The sequence below is a fragment of the Neolamprologus multifasciatus genome, chromosome 11, assembly GCF_963576455.1.
Source record: "Neolamprologus multifasciatus chromosome 11, fNeoMul1.2, whole genome shotgun sequence".
Classification (NCBI taxonomy): domain Eukaryota; kingdom Metazoa; phylum Chordata; class Actinopteri; order Cichliformes; family Cichlidae; genus Neolamprologus; species Neolamprologus multifasciatus.
This window is the reverse complement of record NC_140449.1, coordinates 10,647,096-10,665,225: the sequence shown is the minus strand read 5'-3', so window position 1 is coordinate 10,665,225 and position 18,130 is coordinate 10,647,096. Positions and strand designations below refer to the sequence as shown.

The 18,130-nt window shown below is 38.8% G+C and overlaps 1 protein-coding gene across 3 annotated transcripts in view; it reads left to right on the top strand.

Moving 5' to 3' along the window:
* dnah5 (dynein, axonemal, heavy chain 5) overlaps positions 1-18,130 on the top strand; it is a 115,328-nt gene that overhangs the window by 28,968 nt on the left and 68,230 nt on the right. For all 3 annotated transcript variants that reach the window (XM_085176265.1, XM_085176264.1, XM_085176266.1), the window contains 21 exons: positions 77-249; positions 1,571-1,641; positions 1,987-2,094; positions 2,939-3,126; positions 3,939-4,133; positions 4,417-4,551; positions 4,651-4,758; positions 5,334-5,487; positions 5,803-5,949; positions 6,979-7,220; positions 7,371-7,547; positions 7,840-8,044; positions 8,281-8,423; positions 9,065-9,199; positions 9,873-9,995; positions 10,104-10,317; positions 10,659-10,882; positions 11,330-11,528; positions 11,615-11,787; positions 12,118-12,248; positions 13,947-14,100. In XM_085176265.1, the coding sequence (XP_085032391.1) occupies positions 77-249; positions 1,571-1,641; positions 1,987-2,094; positions 2,939-3,126; positions 3,939-4,133; positions 4,417-4,551; positions 4,651-4,758; positions 5,334-5,487; positions 5,803-5,949; positions 6,979-7,220; positions 7,371-7,547; positions 7,840-8,044; positions 8,281-8,423; positions 9,065-9,199; positions 9,873-9,995; positions 10,104-10,317; positions 10,659-10,882; positions 11,330-11,528; positions 11,615-11,787; positions 12,118-12,248; positions 13,947-14,100 (3,399 nt within the window). The remainder of the gene's footprint in view (positions 1-76; positions 250-1,570; positions 1,642-1,986; positions 2,095-2,938; positions 3,127-3,938; positions 4,134-4,416; positions 4,552-4,650; positions 4,759-5,333; positions 5,488-5,802; positions 5,950-6,978; positions 7,221-7,370; positions 7,548-7,839; positions 8,045-8,280; positions 8,424-9,064; positions 9,200-9,872; positions 9,996-10,103; positions 10,318-10,658; positions 10,883-11,329; positions 11,529-11,614; positions 11,788-12,117; positions 12,249-13,946; positions 14,101-18,130) is intronic.

Genomic DNA, 18,130 nt, shown 5'->3' with positions numbered 1-18,130 from the left:
TTTCCATCCCCTTGTCTCCTTCTGCCCTCCCTTTCCCTCTTTCCCTGTCTCTTATCGCTACCCTTTCTCCACCTAGTGCCGGTTGCATGTCAAAAGCTCCAGTGACTTTGAATGGCTGAAGCAGTGCCGTTTCTACTTCAATGAGGACTCAGACAAGATGATCATCAACATTACAGATGTGGGCTTTGTCTACCAGAATGAATTCTTGGGGTGTACCGAAAGGCTTGTCATTACACCTTTGACGGACAGGTAAAGCAGACCTACGTCGGTAAAATGTATCATAATGGCAAAAGTCACATGCACACACACTAATAAGAAAATAAAGGAAAAAAAACAGACCAAAACAGCAGTATAACGTTTCTTTTTTGCATTTTAAACAAAGACAGTGTAACCTTGGAGTGACTGTACAGAAAACGTGACCCTGCCTTTGTAACTAAGTCAGAAATGCATGCTGCATCATGCATCAGTTATTTTAGGAACCTGCTTTAGATTTATGCTGAAAACCTGACCATGTTTGTTCGTGGTAATGTCAAGTTTCATGGATTAAACTTTCTGTGGTTGACTAATGACTGGATTTATGAAGCAAAGATAAAAAGGCAACTCGGGGACTGTGAGGATGAGAAATTAGAAAGCAGGATGAAGCAGGATGAAGCAGGATGAAGCAGGATGAAGCAGGATGAAGCAGTCTTACACAGCGATCATCACATCTGTAACTAACAGGCGATATGAATGACAGAAAGAAAAGGAAAGAGGATCAGAAAGAGTGAGGGAGACAGCAGTCCAACAACAAGTAGTGTCTTAGTAACAGACACAGAGGGTAAAATATGAGAAGAGACAAGGAGGGAAAAAAAGATGAGGAGAGACAAGGAGGGAAAAAAGATGAGGAGAGACAAGGAGGAGATGTGAGAGGACAGCACTAGGGAGGGAGTTACCAGCTAACATCAGACTGCAGCTCTCCAAAAAAGTGGCATGCTGGCCTTATGGCTAGAGGCGCCAAGACAGCTCTGATTTTCTATCATTTTCTCATGCTATCTTTCTCTGCCTGAACGCCCATCCACTTCATTCTGTTCAGTTCAGATTTGATTTGGTCTTTTTTTTTGTTTTGCTTGCTATCATTGTCCTACCTCCTCGCTGCCACCACATCACGTTAAAAAAAGGGAAAGGTGCAAGTGGTCCTAAATTGTGGCAAAAAAGATGTTGGGATGAAAAAAGTAAATCTGGTTACGGAGTGGTCAGATTTAATCTGTATCTGCTGAAGGAGAGAAAATATATCAGTATCCCAGCTTTACCATGATTTTTACCCTGAGGTCAGTCATTGTAATGAAGATGGAGACCAGTGACCAGAGGGCTAGGGCCTGTTGTCAGTCATCCTGATTGCTGATGTGTCCTTGAGCAAATCGCTGAATCCCCATCAGCTTCAGGGGCGGGGTTCTAAAGCTTAAACCTTGTGGAGAATGAGATCACGTTCATTTGTGGTCATTTTGAGTATGGATATTATTAGCTTATGAATTTATGAAATGATTCATGATTTATGAAATTAGATTATGTTTGTGTGTCTACAATTGGACAGGTGTTACATCACTTTAGCCCAAGCTCTTGGTATGAGTATGGGTGGAGCACCTGCTGGTCCAGCTGGAACAGGTATGACAATTAGTCACACAGTATCTATTTTTTGGAAATTACATTGAATCAAAAATGCAATATTTTGGGACAGACGTGTTAAAAGCTGTTCCAAGGTTTGCCAAGTGTTAAAGTAATTGAATTTAACTGTTTTAAATATAGATAATTTACCCTTCTAGACTCTATACAACTCAGGTCATTTAAATGAAGAATCAAACAACACAGCTGTCTCAGTCGGGAACGGCTTCATTACTGAGTTAGCTTGAATAGTTTCTTTTATGAGATCATTTGTTGTCAGGTTTTCTATCAGCATACAAATGGTTGCATTTCAGTTTAGGCTGTGAAAATGTTGCCTTTTGTTATCAGGAAAGACCGAGACCATAAAAGACATGGGTCGCTGTTTGGGAAAGTACGTTGTGGTCTTCAACTGCTCTGACCAAATGGACTTCAGAGGCTTGGGGAGAATATTTAAAGGTGAGAATCACTAAGTAAAGTCGTGCTATAAGTGTCATGATACACTGTGTGGCAGGCAGGAAGTAGGTACCAATTGCAGAACTCATGAGACAGAATGAACTTAAAGAGGCAGCGTTTATTGCTGGGAGGCTTTACATAAAGATTAAACTTCACAAAAAACAAACCAAAACCCCAAACTAGAAAACTCGAAACTAAACTGGACGCTTGAATCTAAAAACTAAGAAACACAAACTAGGAAAACAGACCAGGACTGGGAACTAGAATTTCCTCAGGAATTTGGAGGGGGAAAAACAGACAGCATGGTAAGGGTACGACATGACACAGAGCAAGCAAAACACAGGACTGGAGCAATCAGGGAATGGGAGACAGGAGGGAAACACAGCTGGGGGAGAAATCAGAGCTAACGAGACAAGGGGAAGCAAAACCAGACACACTGGAAGCACACAACAGGCACAGAGATACAGACTTGACACTGAACATAGGGACACGGGAACAAAACCTAAGAACTAGAAATCACAGAGCAACAAACTAGAGAGCTAGAAATACTGAGACAGAAACCAAAACACTAACAGTGATAACCATGATGAACTCAAAGATCAAAAACACAACAAAACTCAAAACACTGGGTCACCAACCCAGGACCGTGACAATAATTATATACCCAGAAAGAAGTTTAAGGGTTTGAGTTATCAGGTTATAGACCTGTGGGGTTTTTTTTGCTAATAAATCATAACAATACAGATTAAAAAAAACAACAATCACACAATATGTAATGTCAGATATCTTAAACATTTCTATTTGTTTGCAGCAGATGGACCATAACTCTGTTTATGTGATTTACCAGGTCTGGCTCAGTCTGGTTCGTGGGGCTGTTTTGACGAGTTCAACCGCATCGACCTCCCAGTTCTCTCTGTGGCAGCCCAGCAGATCGCGATAGTTCTCACCTGCAAGAAGGAACGTCGCAAAAATTTTGTCTTCACAGATGGAGACAATGTGGACATGAACCCAGAGTTTGGCATCTTCCTTACCATGGTTAGTAATGGAAGTAGAACAAGACTGCTAATATCTATTTGACTAGTCAGAGGAGATATATAAAGGAGGCAGTTCTTAACATCAGTAAATTACACCTTAGTTAACAGAATGAATATTGAAGTGTATGAACTGTATCTGTTTCAGAAGGTGCATGCATGGACATCAATATTTACTCTTGGTTGTTAGATTTATCGCATAATGATTCCTTTTTTTTAAAGCAAAAACTTTAATCTTGAAAAACGAAATGAATCACAAATAACACTAAAATGGAATTGAACTCTAACATGTAATATTTTACAAGTCAGTTTTTGAATTAAACTTTGGGCTCTGCCTGCTATTTCATGTGATTTATTTCTTAGAGTAATAGTTAAATCGTTTTATCTTCTTGCCTCATTTGCTGTCCTGAGGCAAGTCATTAAACATAACAGTGGAATAATTCCTCCCTGTGGCGAGAGGGGTCAGAGATCATTTTCCTCTCTTTTACTCTGTTAGTGTGTGTGTGTGTGTGTATGTGTGTGTGTGTGTGTCTGTGTGTGTGTGTGTGTGTGTGTACATTAGTATAGACAAGCTTTGTGAAACAGGCTGTGTCTGTAGGCTGTGTCTGCTGAAGTTGAAGGATAGCGTTTGTGATGAAGATGAACTACATTCCAGTATAAACTTCATCCATTTAGTTTCATTGTTGTTGCATTCTAGTCTGTCATCTAAATTTCTAATGCAGTAGAATGGGCAATGTAGCATTTACTCCTAATTATCATTGAATGTTTTATTTCTGTTTTACTCCTATCTTTTTTTGTTATTCTCCATGTAATCAGAATCCAGGTTATGCAGGTCGTCAGGAGCTTCCTGAAAACCTGAAGATCAACTTCCGCTCCGTGGCCATGATGGTTCCAGACCGTCAAATCATTATTAGGGTAAAACTGGCCAGTTGTGGGTTTATCGACAACATGGAGCTTGCACGCAAATTCTTCACACTTTACAAGCTGTGCGAGGAGCAACTGTCCAAGCAGGTATAAAAATGAAAATTGAGGATCTTTCTTTTAACCTTGCAGTAACAAGTGGAAAGTGGTAGAACTTGCATTGAGTGTGGGAGCATTTCCAAGCTGCAGCGAAAAATGCATAAAAAGGCTTACTGACACACAGGCTGCTGGAAATAGAGTGTGATGCTTGTAGAAATGGGGTCAGAAAAGGAGTTAGTTTGGAGGAGGTATCTTTGTCACATGACTTAACAACAAGGTTGCACGGGTTTCCATTAATGTAAATGAAACTAAAATGATATTTATGAATGTTCAGGTTCACTATGATTTTGGCCTGCGCAACATTCTGTCAGTTCTGCGAACTCTGGGAGCAGCCAAGCGAGCCAACCCCAGTGATACAGAGTCTACCATTGTCATGAGGGTTCTAAGGGACATGAACCTTTCAAAACTGGTAAGTCCATAAAGTACACAATAGGGCATCAAAAAGATAACCATGCTGATGTTTCATGTTTTCACTGGGTTTTGCAAATTTGTGTGCACATGCGTTTAGATCGATGAGGATGAGCCACTTTTTCTGAGCTTGATTGAAGACCTCTTCCCGGGCATCCAACTTGACAAAGCGGGTTACCCTGAACTAGAAGCTGCCATTGACAAACAGGTAGGAGAGTAGGAGAATGGATTTATCTGTTATTGACGAGGAGAGTGAAAATCCACAGTAACACCAAGTTTGCAAGATGGGGAACAGGAAGGGGAAACAATGGAAAGAGGCAGAAAGAGAAATGCGAAGGCTGAGTAAGACTGTCCAAAAGCCTAATGGAGAGTGAGGCCGCCGTATTTGTCATGTCAGACCTCAGGACAGGACATCGAGAAGGATACAAATGGTGGCATTTATTATTTGTAAAGGACCTAACCCGAGGACCTGTGAAAAACAGTGCAGGAAGTGAGAGATGCAATTAAAAGTTGGAACTTTTAGATTTTATGCTGTTTTGTTGCTGATCAGTTAAGCAAGTGCATTGGATAGTATTAGTTTAGTTTTTCATATATTGCTTCTGCATTTTGGCTTCATTTTTTTAATTTAAAAAAAAAGATGTTTTGATGTGTGAAACCTTAAAATTGACTGAAGGGGTGCTTTCTTTTTACCACGACTGTATACGAAGTTATTATACTTGTAAATACAGTAAAAGCATTATTGTTACAAAAATAGCTGGAATTGTAACTACTTTGTTTCTTCAGGTGGAGGATGCAGGCCTAATCAACCATCCTCCTTGGAAGCTAAAGGTCATCCAGCTGTACGAGACTCAAAGAGTCCGACATGGCATGATGGCCCTGGGGCCCAGTGGGGCTGGAAAGACAACTTGTATACACACGCTTATGAAAGCTATGACAGGTAGGATTTAGTGTATTTTGTCGCATGTGAGTTTAAAGAAAAAGACACCAACTTGTGGTAAGCTTGTTTTGAATCTATTGTACTGTAGACATGAATATGTGAACAGAACTAGGACAAGATATCTATTTAATTTATGGGGTATCTTATTAAATCTACATATTTTTAGGGTAATATTGTTAGTTTGTGACCTTGTCACAATAATTTTTAATAAATTAATGTTTAATATAATTATTGCTCCATTAAAGTATTATATTATCCATTATATTAACTTTAGGAATTAGAACATGTTTCTGCTAATATCTAATTTTGTTCCAGAATGTGGTCATTCTCACAGAGAGATGCGCATGAACCCCAAAGCCATTACTGCACCTCAGATGTTTGGCAGACTAGATGTGGCCACAAATGACTGGACTGATGGCATCTTCTCTACACTGTGGAGGAAAACACTGAGAGCAAAGAAAGGTCCAAATAGTTTCTTATTGTGCACATATCTCACACTTGGGTATTAATAAAGCAAAAAATCATTGGTAAACATTGTTTTCCATGAGAACTTTGACAAACCAGTTCAAGTAGGTTATTGCAATTAAGTATTAATACGTTGGGACAACGTTGGAAGGTTCAAAGGAAACAAAGCACTGTTTAATCTTCCTATTTAGTTCTAAGCTTACACGGATAATTAAAAATGTCTGCGGGCAATTGCGTATGCATTCCATGTTTGCTTTTATGCGTCTAAGTACACATCTCATCTATTAATTACTTGTTCTGACGGTGTTTTGCATATCTATGAGTGGGGTGTTCTCTGTGTCTTTGCATTATTTTCCTGCTGCTACTTCCTGTTCATTTGAAGAGCTTGCTACTTTGGACAGAGTGAATTCCAGTGTAGAAAAGTAGATGTGGCAATGTGACAGGGCAGCAGCTCCTGAGTCGAGTAGATATTCCTCCAAGAAAAGAAGTACTTTGTGAAAACAGCTGTGTGCTGTCCACGCTCATTGTGTTGTAACTGATGCAGAAACAGCCTCGTGTGTATCATCTGGTAACTTCTGTGTAAAACATGTGCTCATGTAGTAGTCATATTCAAAGGAACTGATTTCTCATCATTTAGAGTGTAAACCACATTCATTGTCAAACAGCAGCTTTATTGTGCGATATTGCCTGAACGTCAGAGAACGTCAGTCTTTTGCTTGTTTCAGACGCAATTTGTCTTTTGTGTTTCTGTTTCTGGATGTTTTCCAACTGGGAGGAGAGCGAGGAGAAACGGATTTCTTTGTTCATATTTAAAATTCCACAAAATAAATGACTCAGTTGTTGTTTTTCTTGCAAACAGATAGCTCATGATTGCTGGTTAGCCAAGAAAACATTTTGAACTCTTTTGTATGCACTAAATTCATATTCAGAAATGTAGCTCATTTTTGCTCGAGGGTGACAGCACAAGGTCTTCATACCACCTCATTTTTGTAATCATGTAAACAAACCCTTTTTTTCCCCTCACAGGAGAGCACATCTGGATAGTGCTGGATGGGCCAGTTGATGCCATATGGATTGAAAACCTAAATTCAGTTTTGGATGACAACAGAACTCTTACACTCGCAAATGGAGACCGAATACCAATGGCTCCCAACTGCAAGGTGGTATTTGAGCCGCATAACATCGACAATGCCTCTCCAGCCACCGTCTCACGCAATGGCATGGTGTTCATGAGCTCCTCTGTGCTCACCTGGATCCCCATACTAGAGGTGAATGAGCTTTATGAAAAACCGGTTGTAATTATTTGTTTCATTTTGCAAAAGTTTGAAATCAAGGTATATTAAGGCAATATTTACTTATGAATCATATAATTTAAATGTAGTTTTGACTAAATAGAGTCATGCTGTTGCTGCTTCTAGGGCTGGTTGAAGAAACGGTCCCCACATGAGGCAGAGATACTGAGAGAGCTCTTCTCTTCGTCTTTCTCCGAGCTCTACCGCTTCTGCGTGCAGTCACTAGAGTTCAAAATGGACATGCTAGAGGCCTTTGTAATCATGCAAAGCATAAACATGCTACAGGGACTCATACCACCTAAGGTAAGGTATTCCCATCCACTGGACGTGCACACGAACAGCAACTAATGAATATTTCATTGATAAGTGACTCTTGAAGTGGAAATTTATAGTGAGACCAACTTATATTTATGTTTCCAAAACCTTTTTAAGCACATTTATACCCATTGTACAGACTGTGACTCATAGTTTTGTCCATATATTTTGTATGTTCAGTTTCATAGACTTGGCCTAACTTATGAAGTGCTCATCTCCTTTTTGGGTTCTTTAATTGATCCCTGAATTTCCTCATCTTAAAATGGATATCAATTTACAGGAGCAGTGTGGCGATTTATCCAGAGAGTTCTTGGAGCGGCTTTATGTCTTTGCACTAATGTGGAGCGCTGGGGCTGTACTTGAACTGGATGATCGGAGGAAGATGGAAATGTGGCTTAGAGGAAACAAGAGTATTCATCTAAACTTGCCAGACATTCCTCCTGACAGTGAGGACACCATGTTTGACTACTATGTCACAGCAGATGGTAAGGATGGCTTCATTAACTTTCAGTCAGATGGCATTGTTTAGTTACTGGGTAGGCAGACACATTATGTCTCATGTTGTAGTTATGGAAAGTACATATGTGTATATAAAATTATTTTTAGTGATAAACTGAATTAATATCTTTGGATTAATTATTTTGAAAAACTATTGTCATATTTTGTGTTGATCTCTACAACAAGCTTTATCTTATTAAAATTAATTTAAATATTTATCCAGGTCATTGGGTCCATTGGAACACCAGAGTGGAGGAATACCTTTATCCATCTGCATTCACACCAGAGTACAGCTCAATTTTGGTCCCCAATGTGGACAACGTTAGAACAGACTTCCTAACCCAGACTATTGCAAAGCAAGGCAAGGTATGGTTACCAGTTAGAGTCATTTCCATCCAACAGTCACATCATCAGCAAACACTAGTGACCCGCTTCCAGTGACAGCCTACACGCGCATGCTTTAACGCATAGTGTTAAACTGCCTTCTCCATGTTTGATAGACAATTTGATGATGTTCCACATACTTTTCTTTTCCCATCATTCTGGCACAAGCAATCTTAGTTTTAGTTTTTGGATAATTGTGCAAGGCTCTTTTTAGCTGTTTTCTGTTTTCAAAGTCTAATCTGACCTTCCTGTTCTTGAGTGTTTTGTGTTTTCTAAATCCTCTATATTTACATTTATGAAGGTCTCATTTGTTTTTAGACTTTGACAATGAGTCGTGTACTTTCCCCAGAGAGACAACTTGAAATAAACTTTGGATAAACATTTAAATGTAACTACAAAATCAGCATCATGTGTTTATGCTCAGCAGACGCAGAGGATATGCTCTTACTTCCCCTTTGATCTTTCCTCATAGAATATGCCGTAGACTTGCCTCTCTTGCATTGGAGGACATGGTTAACTGTTCGCGGTCTTGTTCTACTGTCGCCCTTCTCATGTTATCCTATAACGTGGAAGTTAGTTGGGATAATTTGGACTGATGGCAAATCTAAATATGTTTGTTATAGGCTGTTTTGCTAATTGGAGAGCAAGGAACAGCCAAGACTGTTATCATCAAGAGCTACATGTCAAAGTATGACCCTGAGACCCACATAGGCAAGAGTCTCAACTTCTCTTCTGCTACTACACCACTAATGTTCCAGGTAAAGCATCAGGTCACCTGCCTTCTTTTCTCTTAATTTAGAAGAAACAGAAGTGTGTCACACTGTGAATTTTTAACTTAAAAGGAGCATTCAGTTAAAGAGGGGAGAACACCACAGGCAGGTAACAAGAATAAAGAGCAAACTTTAAAAATGAAAGCTGATGCAACAGAATGTAACACCAAGAGATCAAACACAGGAATTAGCTGAAGGCTTGTACAAATAGTAGTAAAACCAAAAACAAAAGAATATGAAGGATGGATGCAAAGTACAGTGAAACCAAAATAGACACAAACTAGGAAAGAGGATGGAATACAGCTGAGTAACAAGGCATATTATAGGCTCCTTACTGCGCACACTCAGGGACCGATCGAGTGATGAGATACAGCTGAAGTAGTAAGAGTAGACAGCAGTCACACAGCCAAAGACGGGAAGAAAGTAATCGTTTCAATGCAAGGCAGGGGGCAGTTGTATAAGGCATTGCCAACCTGGCACAGAGCAGGTCTATAATGAAAACCAACACCATGACTGTGTTCATTTGCCATTAAAGAATATGAACATGTATGATATTGATGATCTGTGATGAATTACATATCAGTTGAAATGAAAAGATCTCTTTCTTTATCTCGCTGTACTTTTTCTTGCCTCATCCCTCCCTTTTTTCCTTTTTTTTTAGAGGTCAGTTGAGAGCTACGTTGATAAAAGGATGGGGACCACTTATGGACCGCCTGCTGGGAAGAAAATGTCAATTTTCATAGATGACATCAACATGCCTGTCATCAATGAGTGGGGAGACCAGGTCATTATAACATTTCTACTGGCATTTTTTCATTCATAATACTGGTTAATGATAAATAAATGAAAAACAAAACTTTTCTTGATTTAAGCTTCTTGCTTTCAATCACAGGTGACTAATGAGATTGTCAGGCAGCTGATGGAACAGAATGGTTTCTTCAATTTGGAAAAACCTGGAGAGTTCACAAATATTGTGGATGTTCAGTTCCTGGCAGCAATGATTCATCCTGGAGGGGGCCGTAATGACATACCACAGAGACTGAAAAGGCAATTCTCAATCTTTAACTGCACGCTGCCCTCCAATGCTTCGATAGACAAGATATTTGGTGGGTAAAACACTGCAAGAAGTCATTTTTCTGCAGTCATTTATATTTTTGGGATTACTTCGCATTACATGTTCATACATGACAAGGCCTAAGGCATAATGTATAATGTATGTCCTGAGAGACATACATTATTTTATTTGTTCTTATTTTACCATTTCCAGACAGTTGTGTAGGTGTTGTGTGCTTGTAATATAGTTGCCAATCACATATATATCACAGCAAGTTAGAGGGATGAACTAAGTACTAATAAATGCCACCATACAGTGATTTCACGAAACACACTGTATCCTTTACTTTGGAAAAAAAAAAAAACTTTTCTAAACATTGACTTTATGACACAGGCGTGATCGGTGAGGGCCACTTTTGCACAAGACGTGGTTTTAGCGAGGAGGTCCAGAGCACTGTACCTCGTTTGGTTTCCCTCACACGTCGTCTCTGGCAGCTGACTAAGGTCAAGATGCTTCCAACTCCTGCAAAGTTCCACTACATCTTTAACTTGAGGGATCTCTCCAGGATCTGGCAAGGCATGCTCAGCACCAATGCTGAAGTTGTCACCTCTGTCCAGGTGAGATGGCTTTTGCATGCTTAATTACCTCATTTCTAACATGACGAGTAGTTAAGAAAAACTTGAGAACATGTTGAGATTTCCACTAGAGAAACAATTTTTTTTGGTCACACATGCAGGATTTTTCCAAGGACAAATATGCATGACTGAGTAAGTGACAAACAGGGGAAGTGGCAGCAGTATGAAACTGAGTGGCAAGAGCTGTCACAGGAGGCTTGCTGAGGTCGAAAATAACTAGGTTAAAAATATCAGCTGACAGTCTGACTTCACGTTAAAAATCCTAAGTCAAATAATACACTAGTAATAAAGTTTTGCGGTAACTAAGCTACCCCAGTGCTTTTACCTATTACCAGTCATTACTGTTTTATTGCTTATTATTATTACTTTATTCCATGTAGCTAATTACCTTCTGTCTAACAGAAAAATAACGTAACATATATTTCCCAGACGTTGATGGCACTTTGGAAACATGAGTGCAAGCGTGTGATAGCGGATCGATTCACGATGCCTGATGATGTGGAGTGGTTTGACCAGGCTCTGGCAAAGCTGGTGGAAGAACATCTTGGTGAAGAGCACAAGAATATGGTGGACTATGTAGCAGAAAGATATTTTGTTGACTTCTTGCGAGATGCCCCCGAGGCCACAGGTACTACTGAGTCTGACTATATTGAAATATATATATTTAAGAGTTTTTCTCAGTTTTGTGACTTGCTTTCATGTTTTTCCTCACAGGGGAAGAACCAGAAGACTCGGACTTTGATTTGCCCAAAGTGTACGAGCCTATTGAATCATTTGAGGCTTTAAAGGACCGTCTGAACATGTTCCTAAGCCATTACAATGAAAGCATTAGGGGTACTGGCATGGATATGGTCTTCTTTCAGGATGCTATGATACATTTGGTCAAGGTAGAATTTTTTGTCGTGTTTGTGCCAACCAAAATAATCTACACTTCCTAACGTTTTCATCAGTCAGGGTTTTTACATTTCAAAGTCCTCCATAAATGTTTTCAGATCACCTTAAAGCCCAAGGAATATCCTAACAGTTTTACTTCAAGGAGTATAAATTGTGGAGCGTTCACAAACAGTTGCTCACTCACAGACATTTGCACTCAGACACAGATTCCTACTTTATCTTTTTAATGTATTCCTATTTTGCTTGCTATTTTCTTTTGTTGCCTACAACTTACTGCAAATCTAAACATGCTTATTTGACTCTAGCTCTGTGTGTATTTGTAGGTTTCGAGGATAATCCGAACACCGGGAGGTAATGCCCTGCTGGTGGGTGTTGGGGGTTCTGGCAAACAGAGCCTGACCAGATTGGCCTCGTTCATAGCTGGATACAAGATCTTCCAGATCACGCTCACACGGTAGTGTGCTGGCAAAAATTAATATTCATATTATTAATGATGTAGGTAGGGTGGTGTAAGTTGTAAACCTCCTAAGGATTGGATTGTGGAGTGGTAGTAACACCTTTCATTGTCAGATTTCCTTTTCTGAGTAATTCCTTCAGAAAACATGTCAAACTAAAGTTGTTTTATAATCGTTAGATTTAGTTATAATCTAATCACTAATCATATAATCATCTATAATCAAACCATTAAACTCAGAACCTTTGTCACTGATGAGAAACATTCTGCATTATCAGCTCTCAGGCCCAGCAGCTAGCATATTCTCATTAGAGGTACAGATATCACACTAATTATACGATATCTCAGAAGCTCTGGCTTCACTAACGTACTAACTCACCATCACTAACTCGTGCTCCAAACCTGTCAAATAGTTTCCTCCTTCAGTCCCTACATTCATTTATTGTCACACTTTCCACCGGTTTGTTCCCCAAACAGATTTTAATGTTTCCTATTAATATTAATGAACCACATGTTTGTCCTCTTAGCTTCACAGCTATCCCTGGTGAAAACAGATACCTGTATTGTGTGTCCCCTTCCTTCTTTTTCATCTGCTCTCTCTGATACACACATGAAACTGATTTTCAGATGCACATCCAGTACAGTTAGTTCTCTTATTTCATGCAAACTCAATTTACTCTCTTTCTCGCCCTCTGTCTGTACAGTAACTTAGACTTTCTTGTTGCTTTAATGTACACAATTTCTTATAAACTTTGTTATCCTAACACTATTATTCCTACTAGAGATTTTTTAAAAGCATTTATTTTGGTATTTATGCTGCAGTGGATTCTTAGAAGCACACTAGACTGCATATAAAGTAGCATTTCTATCATCACAGCAGCCCTGAGTGGCTAGTAGTCATGCTGTCTGTGTCCGGGCTCTTTATCCATATGGCTGACGCAATGTTACTTTTCACTTAAGCAGCTTTTCTCCCTTGAGTGGAGAGGTTCCTCTTTACCTGTATCTTGCTTAACTAGCTTCATTGTTCTCAAACTGGCATTATTTTGTCCTCAAATATTATTTCTTCTTTTACGAACTGGTCAACTCATCACTTTTGCTGGGTTGAGTTGGGAACAGGTGTGTTTATTTTTAATAACCAGCAATGCGTATCTAGTCTGGCAGTCACAGCGTAACTCCCAGCCACTTAGGGCTGTTGTTATAATTTCTTATTAACTACAGGATGGAGTATCTCATCTCAATGATAGTCATTAAAGAACCAGATGAAAGTAAACTGTGGTTTCTCTCTCATGTTGTTTATGCAGTTAATATCTCCAATTTGCAGCTTCTTCCATTTTCCCTCTAACTTGTTTTTCATCTGCCTCTTTATAATTCAATAAATTTGACATTCACACACTAAAGCAGGTGAACTTTCAAGCTAAGATGTGCTTCACTTTCATCGTCCAAGCCTCAAACTGGTGCGCCGACACTTTTTTTTTTAACCCGCTCTCACCAATAAATGTAGTTTGAGCTTTAATCTCATGAGAAATTTCATGCAAATTGGCACATAAATAGATGAATTAAAGTGTTTGTGCGATCTAGTTTTCTGCTGCTGCACTTTTGGATTGCATTTAACTACGTATGGATGATTTTTAGAAGCTGTAAAATTAGTTATTAGTGAAGAAAGGGTGTGTATATTTATTTTATGCTTTTCTTTTCCAGCTCATACAATACATCCAACCTGATGGATGACCTGAAGAGTTTGTACAGAACAGCTGGCCAGCATGGAAAAGGCATCAGCTTCATCTTTACTGACAACGAAATAAAAGACGAGTCCTTCTTGGAGTACATGAATAATGTGCTGTCATCTGGAGAGGTCAGCAGCACACACAAGGAGAAAAGATTCCAAATAATCCATATTCATAGTAATATAATCCTCTACTTAATGTGGGTCACAGTTAAGGTTGTGAGACCAGAACAACAAGAGAATATGCAGTGTGCAGTGTTTGCAAGTTGTATAGTTTTAAATTAAATAATCGATGAGAGGTTAAGGTATCTTTAAAAAGGAAGCTGGTTGTTTCTACTTCTTTTATATCATTAATAGACAGTAGTGATCCAGTGCTGTGCATGTGCATGGACTGCATTGGCTCTGTTGTTGTTTTTCAGGTGATATTACAGTATATCCTATGGTTCGTAATCAGGGGTTATAGCTTGGGGAAACAGTTACTTAGATATAAGTTGCATTCTAACTTGTTTTGAGCCACTAGTAGAGTCTTATTTGATAAGCTGCCATGTGATGTTGCCACCATGATATCCATTTCTCTTTGTGGATTTAACTAACTGAAGTCAACAAGATATAAGCACATGTTTCACAAGCTATATGGCCGATTTCTAACCCCAAGATATTTTAAAGGTAGTATAAAAGGTGGAATTTGGGGAGATGAATCTAATCTTCATGTATGCTACACTTGACGCAGGCTAATATTGACCATGAACACTACAGCCTGCTCTGTACCAGTCCAACTTAGTGTGTCACTATTAACTTCAACACAGTGTTTGAAAGAAACTGGCATAGCCTGCACTAAACTGTACCAAACTGCCTAGTGCAGTATTTTCATGGAACTTTTGAATAATATAAAGGAGAATACTTCCGTTTGTTTTGCAAGATGTTTCACCAAAAACACAAGTCAGCAACTCATCATGTCTGATTTAAAAATTCTAAAATGAAAAGTTACTCTAAATTAACCAACTTTAACAAAAAAAAGAAAAGAAAAAAGACAAAGCAAAACAAAACGAGTTACTCTATTTATTCAAACTCCTGTTCTGTAGCGCAACAGGCTAAAGTACAACCTCTAGCTAGCGCTATTAACTTTAATAATATCAGCACCATAAAGCCATCACAGGGTCAAGAATGAAATATGGAATGTGCTGAGAGCTTAAGCAGACTTAAAAATGTAATTATTCTTATTATGTACCAAGCTGTATCATGCCGTCACTGGATGCGACACCAATATGCATTCTGTTAAATTTAATTGCTCATTAGCTGAAGGTGCTGGAATGGCCTTTTAGATCATTCTGGGCCACTTCAGTCTCTGTTCATAAGGCATTCAAAATGTTATCCATACCTTTTATTTCCTGTCTTTATTATACAGGTTTACCTTAGTTATATATTGTCTAAAATGTTTTTTTCCAAAGCTACTCTTGCTTTTCTAGATGGGTTTGGACAAAGACTGACTGACTTTTCATTGACTTTTCTGCTAAATGGTTGAAATTCCTCAACACTTAATGCAAGTTTTGTGTTAATCCCCTAAAATTATATCATAAAGTCTGAAATTTAAGCCTGCCATAAAACTTTAACTGTTTATAAAACTGTTTACAGAGCTCAGTTAGTGTTGGTGTTGAAAAATATGGTTCCGAAGTTTAAGTAAGAGGTTGGAGTCTCATTGTCTGATAGTCCATCTGAATGACTCATACTGATATTTTATATTAGATAACGTTACTGTAATTAGTCTGTAAGGCACTACAGTACAGAAAGCTACTTGGTGCTTCCTTAAGCAAGTTTTCAATCCATTGGTGTCTTTGTTCTGCAGCTTTTCTTTGCATGCTTTACAAACTTAATGTTTTACATTGCATGCATTTTATATTTACATTTTTGTAATTTCCCTTTGAATTGCTATATACTTACTGGAGAGGTGGACTTAGAGGTGGTGTTTATTAGAAAACTGTACAATTCATGAATTCTTTGGCACAAGTATGATTGTCTGATTTACATATTATCTTTTTATGAAAGCACTGGCACCAGCTGTTTAACAGTCACACATAGTTTTGGAAAACCTACACACTGTTGTAATCGCTCAGATAGCTATGTATATTCACTTCAAGTCAGCTTAATTTAGTTTTGTTTAAAAATCATCAGTTTACAACACAAGTCTACTCAAAGTGCTTCAAACTGTGAGGTCAAGCCCTTAAAATATTACAGAGAATCCCAATAGTCCTCAACAAGCAATTACTTGGTGACATTAGGGAGAAAGGACTCTATTTTAACATGAAAAACCTTTGAGGCCTGGGTGAGAAGATAAGGAAAAGAGCAGGATAAAGAAGCATGTTAGAAGTCAACATTTTGTTTTAGCACTGCCTTCCTCTTTGAGTGCAGTAAACATTTCATGAATGCAATCTTAAGAGAGCACGAGTCATATCAGTTCAGTGCAATTTTAAAAGTGTATTTTCCTCACCATTATGACCGAGTTGCAGTTATTTTCTCTTTGATATTTGTAATGAAATGAAACTATAATGGACAATCACATACAAGTACACCTCTGTGTACTACAGCATTCTTCATTACATCTGCTGAAAGACTCTTTCTCCACTCCCAGAATTTTGTTTTCATCTTTGTCCTGCCCTTTGATTTTTTTTCCCGCTAGTTCTTATGCACATTTCTTACTGTCTTCTCTCTACTCGCTGGTTATATTTTCTATTCCCTTTCCTTCTCATCTTTTCTCCTCCTCTCCATTTTTGTTTACACAGTTGGGAGGGGTTGTATGAATTTTTGCCACCACAGGATATTTAGACAACTTTCAAAGCCCTTATTTTGAACTCTGTATGTTTACATTTTGTTATTCGGGAAGTCATTTAATAAAAGAGGTCAGAAGTCAGATCAATTCATGTGACAAGTATTAAGCTTCCAGTGAGGTTTACCAGCACTCACCAAGCTGAAGCTCTTACACTGTTCGAAGTCAGTGGATATCATTGGATTTGACATTTAACACTATGGGAACACCATGATAAGAGCCATGCAGTTGCCTTTTCCCTGTTAGTTTCCCACTTGTTTTTCCTTCTTTCAATTATTTATTTTCCCTTCTTCTTTTCTTCACATTTTCAACCGGCACCTCTTTTCTAATCTCGTGTATGTAAACGTGTCTGCGTGTTCTATTTTGCTGTCTGCCTGATAATAGTATTATTGTTTCCTCCTCATCCTTGGCCTTTTCCCCCTGCTCCCATGTCACCTTTTCTTCTGCCTCCATGGCTTGATAACAATTTAAGCAGCAGCTGCATTACCAGATGGGGTAAATTTAAGTGGTGTTTTTTTGTTGTTCGTGTGTAGGTGAGAGGTTTGTAGGTTATGCTTGTGTTTGGTTGTAGAAGGGAGTTTGTGTTGCAGTAGTATTAGGATGTTTGTGTGTGAGAGAAAGTGACAGAGATGAGAAACGAAAAGGGAAAGCAAGCTGTTAGTGTGATATTGTTGTTTTTTTTGAGAGTAACAGATGGTTAGGGACACGGTGCTGCTTACCACAACACCACATAGTCCCCCAAGACACTGTTTCACTTTCTTAAATCTGAGTTAGATGTTCTCTCTAATGGAAACTGGGGATTCGGAGAAATGACTCAGCTTAAAACATTTAAACAGTGAATCTCGTACCTTCATCCACTTGGTTAAACTTGTACCCAGGGCCGTGCAGAGAGGTTTAAAGGGGCGGGTGCTCAAGCCCCTCTAGCCCCCCCTCTGCACGTGCCTGCTTGTACCCACCCAGCAAGCTGTTTTAAAACTCACCATTTCAAGATTTCTTGCCAGCAGTTACATACATTTAGTTCATCAGCCAACCAATATACACTTCTACTGAAATTGCTAAGGAAAGAAGTTGAGGTAAGAAGAAGTGACAACTATTATGAAGTGTGAGGAAGAAGAAGATCCAATTAAAATAATGTTAAAAAATGGTCAATAAAACACAGTATTGTGTAGGGAAATACATGAATGTTTCTAACATTCATGTCTTTGGACTGTGGGAGGAAGCCATTGTATCTGAAGAGAACATCCAAGGTTTGCACCCACAGCCTTCCTGTGAGGTGACAGTGCTAATCACTGCATTTAAAAACTGCAACTGCTAGATCTCTGTATGGGAAATCTTTGA